The 16,901-nt window shown below is 37.4% G+C and overlaps 1 protein-coding gene across 1 annotated transcript in view; it reads left to right on the forward strand.

The window, feature by feature from the left end:
• The first annotated feature begins 5,576 nt into the window (after positions 1 to 5,576).
• Positions 5,577 to 16,901, forward strand: part of zc3h12b (zinc finger CCCH-type containing 12B) — a 78,501-nt gene continuing 67,176 nt past the window's right edge. The window contains exon 1 of the mRNA XM_039766337.1: positions 5,577 to 5,845. Within this exon, the coding sequence (XP_039622271.1) occupies positions 5,672 to 5,845 (174 nt within the window). The 5' untranslated portion in view covers positions 5,577 to 5,671. The remainder of the gene's footprint in view (positions 5,846 to 16,901) is intronic.

Genomic DNA, 16,901 nt, shown 5'->3' on the forward strand with positions numbered 1-16,901 from the left:
TATGTATAATACTTTACACTTGCTGACATTAAATTTCATCTGCCACAAATCTGCCCAAGCCTATATTTTATCCAATTCCTTCTGTAATGATATAACGGTTTCCAAATGATCTGCTAATCCACCTGTCTTGGTATCATCTGCAAACTTAACCAGCTTATTACTTCTATTCCTATCTAAATCATTTATATACTGTATATTAAAAATAGCAGCGGCCCTAGCACTGACCCCTGTGGAACACCACTCTTAACATCTGCTAATTCTGATGAGGTTCCTCACACCATCACCCTCTGCTTCCTGTGTCTGAGACAATTCTGCACCCATCTAAAAACATCACCCTGAACTCTCACTTCTTTTAATTTGATGCTCAACCTCTCATGTGGAACCTTATCAAATGCTTTCTGAAAGTCCAGATAAATAATATCATATGCTCCACTTTGATCGTATCCTTTTGTTGCTTCCTCATAGAATTCCATCCATCCATCCATTTTCTAACCCGCTGAATCCGAATACAGGGTCACGGGGGTCTGCTGGAGCCAATCCCAGCCAACACAGGGCACAAGGCAGGAACCAATCCTGGGCAGGGTGCCAACCCACCGCAGGACACACACAAACACACCCACACACCAAGCACACACTAGGGCCAGCATGTTAGTAAAACACGGCCTCCCTCTTCTGAATCCATGCTGACTGCTCAGTAAAACTCCTGTCCTTGCCAGGTGTTGCTCAATCTTGTCCTTAATAATTTCTTCCATTAATTTTCCTGTGATGCATGTTAAGCTTGCTGGTCTATAGTTGCTTGGATCTGCCTTGTCATCCTTTTTATATAATGGGATGATATTTATCATTTTCCAGTCCTTTGGAATCTCTCCAGTCCGCAGTGACTTCCTAAAAATATGTGTCAAAGGTTTATATATGTACTCACTAGCCTCGTTAAGAACACAAGGATAAGTATTATTATATTTATTAGTTGAGGTACCTTTCTTATTTGGCTGACGGCTTTATCCAAGACAACTTACACAATTGCTTATATTTCTTCTTCAATTGAAGTACAGGCAGGTGAAGTGACTTGATCATTGTCACAAAGTCTCAGTAGTGGGACAAAAGTCCTCACCACAGGTTAACTTTATCTGTAATTCATTGCCCCATTGCAGAAATAAGGACATCATTGCTTGTGATTTATACTGTAATTTGTTCTGGATAAAACTGACAGGTAAATAAATTAAGACATTTAAATTATTAAAAATATTTTAAACAAGGTTTGGACAATATACCAATGTACTGGATTTTATATCCTGCCAAATGAGCATTTCAATACTGACAGTAACTCTTCATGAACATAAAGATGATGAAAGTTAGTAGATGCTGTTCCAAACTCTTGAGTTAATAATAGAAAGTGACCTAAAAACTAACTCTGCATTGTTGGTTATATTTGTTTGAATAAATGTAGCTTTCATCAAGCCTTACCTGAAGAACACAAAATTAGTTGTTGTTGTTTAGATAAACCACTTTAAACACACACACCGACACACACACACACGGAAGAATATGAGATGGAAGCTTTGTGATTTCCAAAACTGAAGGTCACAGGCCAATCTTTAGAATATATTGGGAGTCAGTGACTTACGGTAGCTGAGACTTAAAATTAAGTATTTTATTCACTGGACCACAGGGTTTTACTTTTAAAGTAGTTATGGATTTAAAGTGATTTAGTTTAAGTAAGCTCTGGGATTCAGTGGGGAGCATCTGTATGTGAAGGACTGGGAGACACAGAACACCATCTGAACAATCAGGCTGCTGCTTACAATTCCTGGGTCTAGCAGGTCTGCCAGCTAATCTGAAACACTAAAATAATATGGTGATGGAATAAAATACTGGCAACCTATGAGTTAGCTGAGATTTAAAATGAGAGCTGGATGATTTCCAGCACATTAGTCACTGGGTAATGTTTTCTCTTCTGAATGGCATATGGAAGCAAGCTGCAATGGTCCTTTTGATGCTGGAAAAATTTGGCAGGTATACTTTACCTTCTAGTTCCTACTGGTAGCATTTTTATTTTATTTCTTTTTGATGTGATTTTTTAAACTCCCATCAGTTTGTATATTTGAGTAGCATAGTGGTAGTGCAATAACTAGACCATGGTTCAGGTCCTGGTTGCTTCCTGTGTGGAGTTTGCTCTGGCTTTCTGCCATAGTCCAAAGATAGGCACTTTATGTGGATTGATTATGCTAAAGTCACCCCAAATGTATGTATGTTCACCCTGTGATAGACTGGTATCCTGATCCTATTCGATGCTTACGAGATAGGCTCCAACAACCCCATGACCATGCTCTGGGTAAGTGGGTTTGGAAAATAAATGAACAATTTGCATATTGCAGTCTTATTAATTTAATATCTTAGTAATAATATTATATATCTGCTCCACGGGGGTAATTCTCACCTGGACAAAGCTAGAAGCACTGTGAGGATTTTGGTTTTTGATTTTTCCATTGCCTTGAGCACCATTTAGCCAACACTGTGACGGGGTCATTTCAGAGATATACAGGTGGTTGAGCCTATAGTGTCCCGGATAATGGACCAGACCACAGTTTGTGAGGCTCAAGAACTGTGTCCCTGATACAGATGTCAGCAGCATTGGAACACCACAAGGAACAGTCCTGTTTCCTTTCCTCTTTACCCTGTACATCTCAGACTATAAACTGAACACCTGGTCATGTCACTTATAAAAATTCTTAGATGACTTATAGGGTGTATTGATAAGGTGAATGAGACAGAGTATATGAGTCAAATTCAGAACTTTGTTTCCTGGTGCAAAAAAGAATTGTTGGCAACTAAAAATCAGCAAAACCAAGGAACTGATTATTGAGTTTCCCTCACCAAAGAGTCTCTATATCCAGTCACAGTTCAAGGAATGGGTGTTAGATGTGGTGCACTCCAACTAGTAATTTGGGGTCCACATCAATGACAGGTTGGACTGGTCTTGTAACACAGAGGAATTACATAAGAAAAGGCAGAGCAGGCTGTTCTTTTCAATGAGGGTAGCAACATCCTTCACATCTTCTACAACTCTGTTGGTGTGGGTGATTTTCAATGATGTATTGTTTCTGGTCTGGTAACATCACTTCAAGAGAGGCTCACTGAATCAACAAGCTGAATAAAAGAACAGGCTCAGGTATTCACTCTGGACACCCTAAAGGTAGCAGCGAAGAAGAGAATTAAAGCAAAACTGAATGCCATTAGGAACAATGCTGCACATCCTCTCTCTGACACTAACACTGAGGACTATCAGCCAATGAATTATTGAGCAGAAGTGTGTCAAGAAACCCTACTGGGACTCCTTTATACCAAAAGTAAAATGCCTCAGTGGTGCCTCACTTGCACTGTAACTACCAAGTCAGACATATTTCTTTCTTTTTTATATTCTTCCTATTTAGTTATTCTGGTCTGTATATATACATACATACATAAGTGAAGATCTGTGATATGGTTTGGATATTTGTAGCTAGAAATCCACAAAAGGAGATGATGAGTCATGTATCTTAAAATAGTTTTTGCAATACGTATCCAAGAGCATCGCAAAGCTGTCAGAAGGAAGGACCCACGGTCTCTGTCATATGCACATACTAATTCAACTGGACACATGTTTAACTGGGACATGGTACAAGTAAGATTCAAGGATAATACTAAAAGTGCCAGAAAGCTGGCTGAATCATGGCTACCAAATGAAAATGCTATCAACAGACACCTGGACATGAACCCAGCATATGCAGGCTTAAAAAGAACAACATCCGCATATTAAATAAGACTTTATGGCAAATACCCTCTAACCTCCCCACTTATCCCCCCCTATATGTCTCACTTGCTATACACTGCCTTTGATTCCTGTATGTCTAATAATTTTCCACTGATGATGACTCCTGGTAGGGGTTGAAAGCTTAGGAATATTTTAAGATATCTGAATCATCTTCTCCCTTTGTGGATATATATATATGTATGTGTGTGTGTGTGTGTGTGTAAAGAGCTGAATGAAAATTTTCCTGGGAACAAATAAAGCTAGGGTGGCATGGTAGCGTAGTGGTAGACCCGGGTTCGCTTCCCAATTCCTCCCTGCGTGGAGTTTGCATGTTCTCCCCATGTCTGCGTGGGTTTCCTCTGGGTGCTCCGGTTTCCTCCCACAGTCCAAAGACATGCAGGTTAGGTACATTGGTGATCCTAAATTGTCCCTAGTGTGTGCTTGGTGTGTGTGTGTGTATGTATGTATGTGTGCCCTGCAGTGGGCTGGCACCCTGCCCGAGGTTTGTTCCTGCCTTGTGCTCTGTGCTGGCTGGGATTGGCTCCAGCAGACCCCCATGACCCTGTGTTAGGATATAGCAGGTTCGACAATGACTGACTGACAAATAAAGCTCTATCCATCTAAGTGGCCCTGTAATGAAGCATAATACTAATGGCAACTTTAAAAAAAGGTTGACTGAGGTGATTTCTGATTTCATCTCCAATGACCAGTAAGCCTCCTAGCCTACACTAAAACATACTAGCTTACCTGGCTCATAGAGACAGAAGAAGTCAGTGTATTAGTTGAAACATGTCACATTTTGCAACAGCAGTTCTCAAAGCGTCTTGGACTGAGAACCACTTTGGAAAAGTCAAAGATATAGAGGACCACCTACAGTATGGCCAACAGCTACTCATTATTGTAAATTCTGTGCATTACAATTTTCACATTCTGTTTTCTGCATGTAGTGGTGAAAAATACTGTAACAACACAACGTACAAAGAAGAGTTGGCAAACAAACTGATTACGTCTGAGCACAGCTATTTATTGAAAGGTTAAACCTTAAGTACTCGTTTTACTCCTATTGTTCAACCTTAGGGAAGTGCAATAAAAACATAGCAAAAGTCCAAGATGAACAGAACTCTTTGGCATTGCAGGCTAATTCTCATATTGCAACTCTATGAGTTTCCATGAAGGCTCAGAGTATAGAACTGGAGAGGGAAGAATGGGAGTAGAAGTAAAATATATTATCCTCTGCAGGAAATTCAGAAAATGTGGTCCGAGGTCAGTGTGTTATTGGCATTTCCTTGGGCTTTATCAGCAAGAAAGTTCTTCTAAGAAAGATGACCATTTCAGCTCATGCGCCACATGGCACCAGTGGCCCCTGGACCACACATTGAGAACCGCTGTTTTATTAGAGCGTTGGTTAACAGTCACGTGGTTGCCACTGTGAGACTAAAAAGGCAGAACAACTCCCTGGGAGTCATTGGACAACGACTACGTCAGATCTCCCAAAGATCTGAACTTGTGTGCTGCTTGGTTACTTGTTTCTAGCCTTATTAAATTCTGACAGTTAACACTGAACAACACAAGGGCCGGGGAAGCCTCACACCCCTTCCCTAATGACAGGGAGACACAGGATGAACCTGTGAGTCAGCGGGGATCACAGTTTGAGCCGCCCGCTTCAGCTCTCACTCTGGCAACGACTGCGTGGCGGCGTCTGCGTCCTGCACGTGCTCGCGCCCGTAGTCTCCACGGTCGCCGGTAGGGGGCGGCAGACGTGTTGCTAGGCGACGGTCTGTGGGAGGTAGGATGATGGAGGAAGGGATGCAGGAGCGGCTTTGCATCCGGATCTTCGCTGCGAATTGATTCTGCGTGTCAGCTGGAGCGAGCGAGCGCTCGATGGTGGTGGAGCTGTGGGCGCCGGCGAGTGCAGGCCCCCTGCTGCAGCGCTCCATCCCGCACATCGAGCGAGTGTTCCGGGTGCGAGTGGGCCAGGGCCCCGCGGAGCCAGGCGGCGGGGGCATCGCGGTGAGCGTGCGGGAAGGCGACGAGGGCGACCGCAGCCGGGCCAGAGTAAGCGTTACATTGCCGTCGGGTCAGCTCTAGGCGTGTCGGCAAGGGCATGTGGTGGTGGTGGCGGCGCGCTCCTCGGGGCTGCAGGGCCTCGCGAGGAATGGCGGCCGCTGCACGAGTGAGTCATGCAGGAGCTGCAGTCGTGCGCGAGTTCGGGTTCGGGCGGTGGCACGCTAGGGCTGTCCATTTGTTAGTGATGTCACGCTACCGTTCCACTCGTGCAGTACGGCGAGCTGAAAGGCGCTTTATAATGGGCACAATGTCAAGGCCCAAATAGGTGCCCTCCTTATATTAAGTAATGCAAGGCGCTATAAAGGAGGTTGCATCGCTTAGTGCAATACATTGGCCACCGTTATTGACGGCCTTATCATTGGGCATGTCAAACGGAGCTTCTGTCAAAGAGATCTTGGTTTAACTTTGGAAGCCATTTTCGTAATTTAGGACACTATATGAAATGCTGAGCATCTTCAATTGGACAGTCCTGGCCGTTTTCTCAAGTTAACCTTGTATAAATGGCAGCTCCTTCACATGTTACTTGGTTGCATGGTCAGTTTAACAATTCTGTTAGCTCAGGCTTCCTGGAGGAATACCTACTTCTTATGAATGACCCCTTTGAGAGGTTATCTGGGTTTTCAAACCTGAGTTCTGTTTTCATGTTTTCAAATTATCCATTTAACTGTATTATATACATATTCCATTCAATTAATATGAGTTAGACCTGAATGAGTATCGAAGACTGCTATTGGACCATATGTGGGACTTCTGGCTTTAGGTGGCAGTCATTAAATGAGACCCTCTTCGTGGATAATGTGATAGAGGAAAGTGGTTTTAGGTGGATATTGCTTTACAAATTTGTTTTGTCATTGATTTATTATAAAAGTATATTGAATAAAAAAAATGTTAAATGACAGTTGTTAGAAGCTGTTTGTACAATGTAAAATGCTTCTCTTCTAGTCATTTAAATCATAGGTTTGTTTTAAAAAGCACTATGTAATATTAATTATATTGATGAAAGTGCATTAGATTACACTTCCTTGTGGGTAAAAGGGTGAGGGAGGGATTTTCAGGAATTCTTTTATAAAGTGTATTTTGACATTCAGATTTCTAACAAGACACTGTTACAAATCACAAAAGTGTACTGTTGATTAAGAATTGAGAGAAGATGGTTTTGTGTGTAAGGCTGGAGTGGTTAAGTATGAGGGGCCATTTGACCTTCATGTTAATTAAGATGAGAACCCCCTAAGGACCGTTCTTGCCCTTTTACTGCGAGCCACTTTACAATATAAAATATTACCTTACATGATAATGGGGGTAGTGACTTCTTCCACTTGATGTCTTCTATATTATGCATGCATGAATATTCTACTTCAAAGATGTCTAATGATAGATTGCACTGGTACTTTACAGATATGTTTTACTTTAAAACATTCAAGCCTGATAATTAATGAAAGGTGCCTTATATGGTATTATTTTGGATTCATTTTCTTTTTGCACAAGTGGTCTGGTTGTTTTTGAATGCTGGAAGCCTCCTCCATGTTGCACTTACTTGGACTGCATCATGTTGTTAAAGTCTTGAGAGCTTTGCATACGTTTGCTTATCCTCCGCATGTTAATCAGAAATCATAATATGGGATATGCTGATTTTTCATTTGGGAATTTGAAGTCTTTAATTGATGGGATTTGATTAATCATGCAACACATGAAACAACATGAGTGACAGTAATGTTGGCAAAAGCTGCTTGGAGTGCTGATTTATGTGGTATACTTGTTAGAGAGTATAGTTGGGTTTACTTTCATGTTGAATTTTTTAAGTATTATGGCCATCATAATAGGGGTTAAGGGGTGACAGCCATCAATGGTTTACACCATGCACATTGCACAATGCTTGTTCTAACTTTCTTGAGATGTTTGGGCGATTATGTTGTGACAGCTGATTATTGTTTGTAAAATTGTTGCATTTGCTTATTATTTTCATGTAAATCAAAGTTTGGTTATGGAATCAAAAAATTACTACCAAGTTAAGTTCAAGTTCTAAATGTACAATGTTCAAAACATCAAGAAAAGTTGATTCTATCATGGTGTCTGTATGTGTGTATGTAAAACTGTGCATTTTTTAGCATTATGTAGAGCTCCTGATTGATGTCATTTTAGAATGAGCAGTTTCTGTTATATCTGCCCTGAATGGTTTTTTTGCAGTCTGCTCAGATTAGTAATGGGACTGGACCTATTGATTTGCAAAATGTTTGCACAGATGGTTTTTGGGATACATACATGGAGGCACATGTAAGTGCACATAGGCATGCACTGAAAGAAATTTATAAGTGAAGATAGCTGGGAGCTTTTTTAATCTCTCAGAGCATATGCTAAATGACGAAGTAAAAGATATGAACACACACACCATAATAGATCTGTAAAGGTTTTCATGGACTGAGGCTTTAGGTGACCCCGTACCAATCTGTCTGCCTGTGCAGCTTGTTTACTTCAAGTGATCCAATGTGTTTAGTTTCAATAAAATATTATTTTTGTTGCTCATTTCATTCAATGTCCTGTTTGTTTTACTTTACATTTATTTTAGTACATAATAAACATTATGTAAGGTAATGTACTTGATGTTTATCATTGAATAGTACAAATAATTGTACTGTTTAGTAAAATCTTCAAAAGAGTGATTTCCTGATGTATCATTAAGTTTATTTGGAAGTTCCATATGACCCATTCTATACCAATTTCTTCTGTCTCTGTGTTTTTAGTGTGTCTATGCTGACTGTGGGAGAGTGGGTTACATTCCAGTCTTGGGCAGTTTCTGCATGGAGTTTACATGCTCTGTCAGTGTTTGAGTCAAATTGCACCCCTAAATTTTCCCAGCATTTGTTTGTGAGCGTGTGCTTGTGAGTAAGTGATGTGGTGGACTGGTGCTCTACCAAAGGTTTTGGCTCCCCATAACTCTGAAGTGAAAACAGCAGGCCCTTCATAGTGCAACTCCTTCTACAGACTGTGCCAGGAGATGGAGATTAAAAAAAGTCCCTGGAGATGTTACTATCACATTATGTGCTGAAAATAATCAGTTTTTTGGGTGCATGATAGAATTTTGACATTTATTTTCAACTTGCACAATGATGCTATCTCTGATACTTTTGAGAAGTCCAGGTAAATTGATCTGGTTTTAGATTTATCCATCAATGGAGGTAATAGCCGTTTCTCTCAAGTTACAGTTACTCCTTTTGACTGCTGTCAGTTTAGATTCATTGTCTTAAGTAATCAGGAAAAAATGTCTGGCTAAGTTTTGATATGGAGCTTAGAAGGCCATTATTGTCCACATTGAGAAAAATGTGGAGGAAATTTAAATCTGTGTAAGAAAGTCTGAACTACCTCTCACCTGTGTCAACTTAGGGGAAAATAGTAGACATTTGAGGGGCTTAAATTAAAAGTGGTCAGGAACTTGTGGTACGTTTGCAGGTACATTTTGATTTCTATAAAGTTCAAAATAGTTTACATGATTCATATGATTCATTGCTTTTTGCAATGTCATGGATGAAATCTAAAATTAAACAAAATCACAATTAAGCTACTTGCCAGTTAGATTTATATATAAAGTAATGGCAGTGAGATAGAAAAATCCTTTATCCAGGACAAGGGCGCTATTAGATAGACGTCTAGGGTAGTGGTTTCCAAGGTCAGTCCTGACAAACCCCATGTGACTGCTGTTTTTTGTTTTATCCAGTTTCATAATCTATGGTCATTTTATCTCTATTTTATTTCTTCTCTTATTCTTCATTTAGAAAAGAAATCTGAGATTTGCATTCATATGAAATGTAGAAATATTCATATTTTTGCTAAAGTAGTTCTTACCTTTAGTTCGCTTTTTTTCTGTGGAATTTGCTCACTTAGTTGTATCCTAATGACAACTACCAACAAGCGGAATATTCGTCATTGCAGTGTATATTGAAAATTGGAAATCACTGGCTTTGAATTTTGTCATATATGATTATGTTTCACTGCTATGCTGCACTTTTATGTGAGAGCAAGAAAGTAATTTAATAGCAGCATAATGTTTAATGTTGTTGGGATTAAGAGTACCTTGTGCTGATACTGTATGTGCAGAATGGCTTCAACACAGAAACAGTGGGGTATGGTGTAACAACATTTTCTGTTTATGGGAATGTCATAATGAGGTTGCAAGACAGGAATTGCTGGTCTTCATTGCCAAAGAGCTTGATTTTGGTTTCTCTTGGTAGGTTTGGGCAGAGGTCAGTCATGTTTGTCTTTAAAAAATGTGGGGTCCTCCTTGGCCTTGGCCCATAAAGCCCCACTCGGTTTAGTGATGAGTATATGGTGTGGGTTACTTGGTGTTTTTTCAACAGTTCATACTGACCTTTAAAGACTTCTTTGATCAGTTTTCCTCCTCCCACCATGTCTTAGGGTGTTCTTGACAGCTAAATGGGCAGTAGACATCTTAATAAGATTGTGGACTATGGATGCGGGAATGTCAAGATCTTTAGAGATGGCATTGTACCATTTTACATTATTGTCAATAAGAAACAGAGAATGAAACAGACTTTTCTACACATTAAAACCATAATTTGTTGGTTAATTCTAGTCAGGTGAATACTGTACTAGCAATGTATTACAGGTTAATCGATTTTCACAGCAAAGAGTATCAAATTGATTTGAATCATTTTAAAGGATGCCAATATTTGGTGCATGACAACTTTTCAGTTTATATATCATTTCCACATTTTCTCTCTTTTAATTATTGTTGCTTTATCCAGTGCTGCTGTAAGTGTACACTGATCAAAGCTGTTCACTGCTCAATTTTTCAGCAGATATTGTTCAGGATATAGCTAAAATGCAAGGATGCCAATAATATTATCCGCATACATTTGTTTATTAGTTCAAGGTTTGTTATCAAGAGTTGGGAACTGGGCAGACAGGTGGCTGATCACTTCTTTCTTGAACAGTAAATTGGCTTTCTGTGGTCTTTTTGTATAGTAAAAGGCCAGAAAAATACATTGAAGTGAACTGAGCCTGTAAACTAGCTGGTAGTTTGAAAGTTCTTAGGCCACTCCTTCATGACAGACTGCTAGCATAGTTAACATTTTTAGTTAAAAAATAATGCTGGCTGAATTTGTATTCTTTGAATACTGCAATGCTTTCCTTACAAATTGAACAACTAGCTTTTGTATCACCCTTAATCAAAAAGTATATTTTATTTTTTTTCTTCTTTGAACACTTTGCATTTGCTGTTAACCTTCCGCTTCTTCCCTCTGCTCACTTGGTTATACTGTAGATTCTATTTCTGTGTAGTGAATCCACTCTAGCAGTAAATCAAACCGGTGTAGCATTTGTGCACCATCTAATGGCAAGAATAATGAACTGTAAGAAACCATCTAATGGCAAGAATAATGAACTGTAAGAAAGAAATGATACCAGACAAGGTGGAGTATTGTGAATATTCACTAATTTATATTTGATCTCAAAGACCAGCTTAAACTACTCTGAGACTAGATCCTGTTCACAGGTCATAGTTCGTCCACCCTGACCTAAATGTATCAGTAGGTAAACTGAAGATGTAAATCGTGGTACATTTGTAAAATGTACTATACAGTATGAGAGCCACATATTTTCAAGCATGCTGGAAAAATAGGTTATGAGTTCCTTTTACAAACTTTCTGTTGAGTTAAATCAAGTTTATTTGGGCAATTGAAATGTAAGATGAATTACAGGTGAATTTTGCCTTGTTAATTGATTCACAGTTTTTTCTTTCTTTTTTTATTTTTTTAGCTTGGTAAGTTTGTGGCTGTAGAATGTCCTGTCATGTTCAGCTTGTATATTTTATTCATAGGTATTAAACATGGTCATATCCTATGATCTCTAGCCAGAGTAAAATTTTCCAAATAGGCTGAAGACGAGACAAAGGTTGAACAGCTACTGTTATTTTTTTTTTTTAGGATAAAGTATGTCTGAAATAGTAAGAAAAACATTCAATATGTATAATTATATGGAATCTTGCAGGGAGATATGACTTTATACAACAGAGCAGAAGACAAATTAATACTATTAAATTGTATATATTATTGTTAAAAATAAGGAACGATACTATATAACTCTGGTAGGGGGAACTAAAAAGTAATGGAATAGTGATAAGTAGAAACCAGTAAGCAGTTAGAAGACTATAAAATAAACACATTATCGTATCATACACTACTATGTATAGCAGACTGTAATGCATATATAGAGAGAAATATCAACATCTTCATAACTGTAAATAATTAATACATATAGTGTGATTACTGTCTTACACACCAATATATAGTAAGTAAAGCAATGATAGCAAACTATACAGGGAAATGTGTATCATACATAACTATTCCAGTTGACAATGTGAAACTATTTAAACAGCAGTAAAGACAAAAGTGTAAGCAAAAAATGTAAATACATAGAACAAGTATACTATAAAAAGAAAAAAGCAAATATATGTCAGACTGTAAAAAGCTGGTCTGTGGAGTTGGTACACAAAATCTTTAACTCTGAACTCCTCAATTTATGGTACCACCTACTCCATTTTCTCTGTTGTTTGTACTACTGGCTTGGACTCTGACTCCTCTATTTGTAATTAGGCTAATATATTTATTATATTGATTAAAACCAAACAAGGCATTTCATGATTGCCATCATAAATCATCAGGATATTTTTTAGCATCCTAAGGTTTTAAAGTTTGGTTTTAAAGACTGTAGTAATGCTGTTTTAGCTATTTATGAGATGTACTAAATCATACTTACAAAATAACAAAAGAGGCTACGTTTTTACTGAAAGGCTAGAAGAAAAACTATAGTTTAATTGAAATTGTATTTGTGAAATTGGAAAAATGTAACACAATATATTACAATTTACATTTACTCAGAGTTGGTACATTTTTGCCAGCTAACTCCAGTAACCCAATAATTGCTTTCAACTCCATGACTCTGACTCCATAACCCCAACTCCACAGCTGGAAAAACAAATATCAAGAGCAGCCTATTAAGTATAAACATAATTGAAAGAATTAACTAAGTTATACAAAGATGTAAAACAAGTTTTACAAAGGAGTAAATAATAATCAAACAAAAATATTAAGTACACATAGAAACAAATATATCCTGAGTTTTAGTGTTTTAAAGTTCTCTGTTGAGTGTTTCACATTTCAACTCTGTACCAAAAAAATTTTTAAATTAACAAATATGTAAGATCAAGTCTCATAGTGAGGGATATATTGATGTTGACTTAGTTATTGCCTTTTTTTTTTTTTAAAGGTTTTACTTATGCAAAATATAAACAAAAACCTAAAATAAAAGTGCCTGTTAATAAACAAAAAGTTAGAATTTAGACAACATAAAAGTAGTTTAAAATAAATCAGTTGCATTCGCCATGAAACTAGAAAATGACAGAAGTGGTCAGTCACACTATTCACCATACCCTCAGCCAGTTACATTAAGCACATACAGTCTTATGGCAATGTTCACTTGCTTGACAAATAATAGCTGGCTTGCTTTTTCTTCATTTAAGACAGCGACTGTTATCCTAGTTGCATGTGCATAGTGTTTGCTGTTTTGCCATTATAAGTTTTGGCTAGCACACTGTTCATGCAATTATATTCTTAGGTGTAGTATGATATTAGGTATGTAGGTACATATTAGAAAACTTACATTTACAGTACAGTGTACCCTGAGAATGGCTGAGAGGTAAGAACTTCTGCTTTTTTGGGTGATTCAAATTTAAACATTATCTTAGTGGTTTATGTGTTAACTTGGTGGTAGGATTTTAAGACCTTTGCACTTCAGTCAAAGTGGTTTCTGACATGGTGTGTGCTAGAAATTCGAGTTCTGTTTTTTGCTCTATTCATATTTTCAGTTGTGCAATTAAGCATCTATATTTTCTAGAGGGCACAATTGCCCTAAAAATAGATTACTTAATTTCAGAGCTAAATGCTAACCCAAAAAAGACATGCACCTTGAAACAGGCCACAAAGGAAAAACACTTGAAATTTTAAGGAAAATATTGCTTAGCTAGGCATTTAATGTAGCTTTAATGTTTTGAGAAAAAAAAAAACTGTTAAGGCACAGGAAGGCAGCACATCATTAGAATAAGAGTCTCTGGTAGAAGAGAATCAGGGGTGAGTTTGTTACCTGAGGTTTGAATTTTGCTGATAAGTTGTGTTAGGGTGCCTTGGTTTAAAGAAAAGTTTTAATGGCTAGATAGCTTGAATTGCAATAAGATAGCACTAGGGTTGAAGTACAAGGTGAGTCAAAATTATGCTAACACTAATGGTACTGCTATGTATATACAATTTTTATGGACAATTTATGTGCCACGTATAGTACATGTATTGAACATGATGGCGAAGAGGTTGAGACATTCCTGTAAATCATCTTGCACATATGAAGTATGTTTTGTGAATAAATTGTTTCCGCCATTCAAATGTTAACATAATTTTGACTCACCCTGTATATTGTGACAGACAGACAACCAGTGAACAAGCAGTGAATATTTATCACATAATTAATTTGTTATTTACAAAAATATATTAGATTAGCAATACACAGTAATCCCGTATACTGCACATACATTCTTTACTGTCTGTCTGTCAGTAACCAGAACATTCCCAAAAGTTCTTGGTTATGTAGTAGATGTTCTTGACCTTCGGCTCTGCATTATTTTGAGTTTGTCCCAGGAGGTTTGCTTTTCAGAATGGACCTTGTGTCATAGCTTACGAAGTGTATAATACCCTAGAACAGGGTTACATACTTTCATTTCTTTGGCTTAACAATATCTAAATCACCTGTGATCAACTGGCACCCTGTCCAGGGATTGTTGTTGCCTTGTGCTTTATTATTACATAAGACTCTGAGATATAAGATTAAAAACTAGAATGTCAAGAGGAAAATCACAGACCAAGGTTTGAAATGACACTGACCAAGACAGGGTTCAAATCCAGGACTTAGGAGCCATGAGAAAACAGTGCTAAAACTATGCCACCAAGCTGTCAGTAATACTTGTTTACTATTTTTTTTTTTAAATTGCGCAATTGCCACAAACAGAACAAAATATCAAAATACTTTTACTTTAATTGTCAAGTGTGTTACCATGTTTAATCCATCCATCCATTATCCAACCCGCTATATCCCAATGTTTAATGTGCATGGTAAATGCTAGCGGCTGAAGTTTAGCTGAATAACAGCTCATGTTGCATTGTTTTTAAATACGCAACTAAGTATTTTTTGATTGTTGGCAACTCTTTTGTATTTGTATGATTTTTTTTGAAAACAGCATTATTTATTTATTTCCATTTAAGAATTATACTACAGTAAATCACAAAGCTAATTGTATACAAAAATCTTAATAGAAATCCACATTCAAGGTCAAAATTCACATTTTACCTGAAAATAGCTATTTTTAAATTTATACCAAGTCAAATTTTCTTGAAATGTCATCAGTGTTTTCTCTGCATCTTTATTGCATAGATATATTGGACATTTTGTCTGTGTATAGATTTTCTGATATTCTCTGTTTCTTAAATTTGATATGGGTCATCTCTGGACACAGTTGATGAATGTAATGAGTATAAAACAAGGTGAACAGAAAGGATATAACATTCAGCATCCAGAAAGCGATCTCTGGACCATGTCAGACTTCATTTTTCCACTAAAATTAACTACTTTCCAAAAACATAATTTATGTCTGTATATTTGCTGAATTATTGTTTAATATGATGACTTAATCAATATCAATATCATGCAGTATTAGAGCCTGCTTGATAACGATTTGCTTAGGTTGGTGATCATGTAAGACTTCACCTACAGATGCTTTTTTTCTTATCCATTAGCCTACTGTTGTTAACTTGTTCTGCTGTTAGACTGTGCACTTACCTGTTTGCATTTTAGTCACTCTTGTAATTAAATGACATCTCCAGTTTTCAAGTGTTCTTGTGGAATTGGACAGCTTGTTTTTGTTTCCTTTTTTCATATTTGGACTGTCCTGCAGAGATTAAGCTTTTTTTTTTTTTTTAAAGTAGCACCACATATATGAGCAAACGTAATTTTCCATGCTTGTGCTTTGACTGTTACAACAAGGTTGGAATTCTAGTAACCATTTATAATTTATAAATTGCTTTGGATAAAAATACAGTCAAAGTAAATGTGACATAAATGTCCAGATGTGATCAATCCAGTTCAAGGTCATGCATGGGATGGGATTCACTGAGTGCATTGCAAAAGCCTGTTTTTGTTGGACCACCAGTCAATTGCTGGTCCCACCCACATACATGCCTTCACTCACAGGGGGCCAAACTAGTCGCTGAATAACCTGAATGCTGAAATGCTCTGAAGTTTCAAAGGAAAAACTTGATAGGCATGGGACAAACATGCAAACTCCAGATATTGATCTAATATGAGATTTCAAGATTTCAATCCATGAAACAAACGAAGTGACCACTTCAGCACCCTGCTACATAGTAATAATTAAGTAAAAATATAGAGCAAAGAACACAGAAGTGTTGGGGTTGTCTTTATTAAAATTCCAATTAATATTTTGCTCTTATATCTTTGTTAACTTGATCTAATGAACATGGACAAGTGCCTCTGGCATTAAACAAACTGCTACTCCTCACTGTGTGTTCTTAATTGTCTGTTGATTGCTTATTGCTAACTGAAACATTTATGGCAATGGCACTTTCAACAAACAAGTAAACTAAACTGAGAAAAACACAGACCACCTTATATTTCCTTCACACCTTCTACTCTACCCAACCCATGAATTTTATTAATTCTCACCTTATTAAGAGTATCTGCATGTTTACATAGAGTTGCCTTAAAAGTAATTCACACCCTGGGTTGTATTTTCAGATGTGAAATGTGGACTAATTGAACTCATAGCTCAGTTAAATTTGAGACTTGCCATCTAGTTGCGTTTCTGGGAGAAATGAAAGTCTGCAGGTCTCTACATAAAAACTCATTGCACTTACAATTATATACAAATATACTTTTCCATATTTATTTTAAAGTGAAGTGTTTCTTATCCCTA

The sequence above is a fragment of the Polypterus senegalus genome, chromosome 10 (genome assembly GCF_016835505.1).
Source record: "Polypterus senegalus isolate Bchr_013 chromosome 10, ASM1683550v1, whole genome shotgun sequence".
Lineage (NCBI taxonomy): Eukaryota > Metazoa > Chordata > Cladistia > Polypteriformes > Polypteridae > Polypterus > Polypterus senegalus.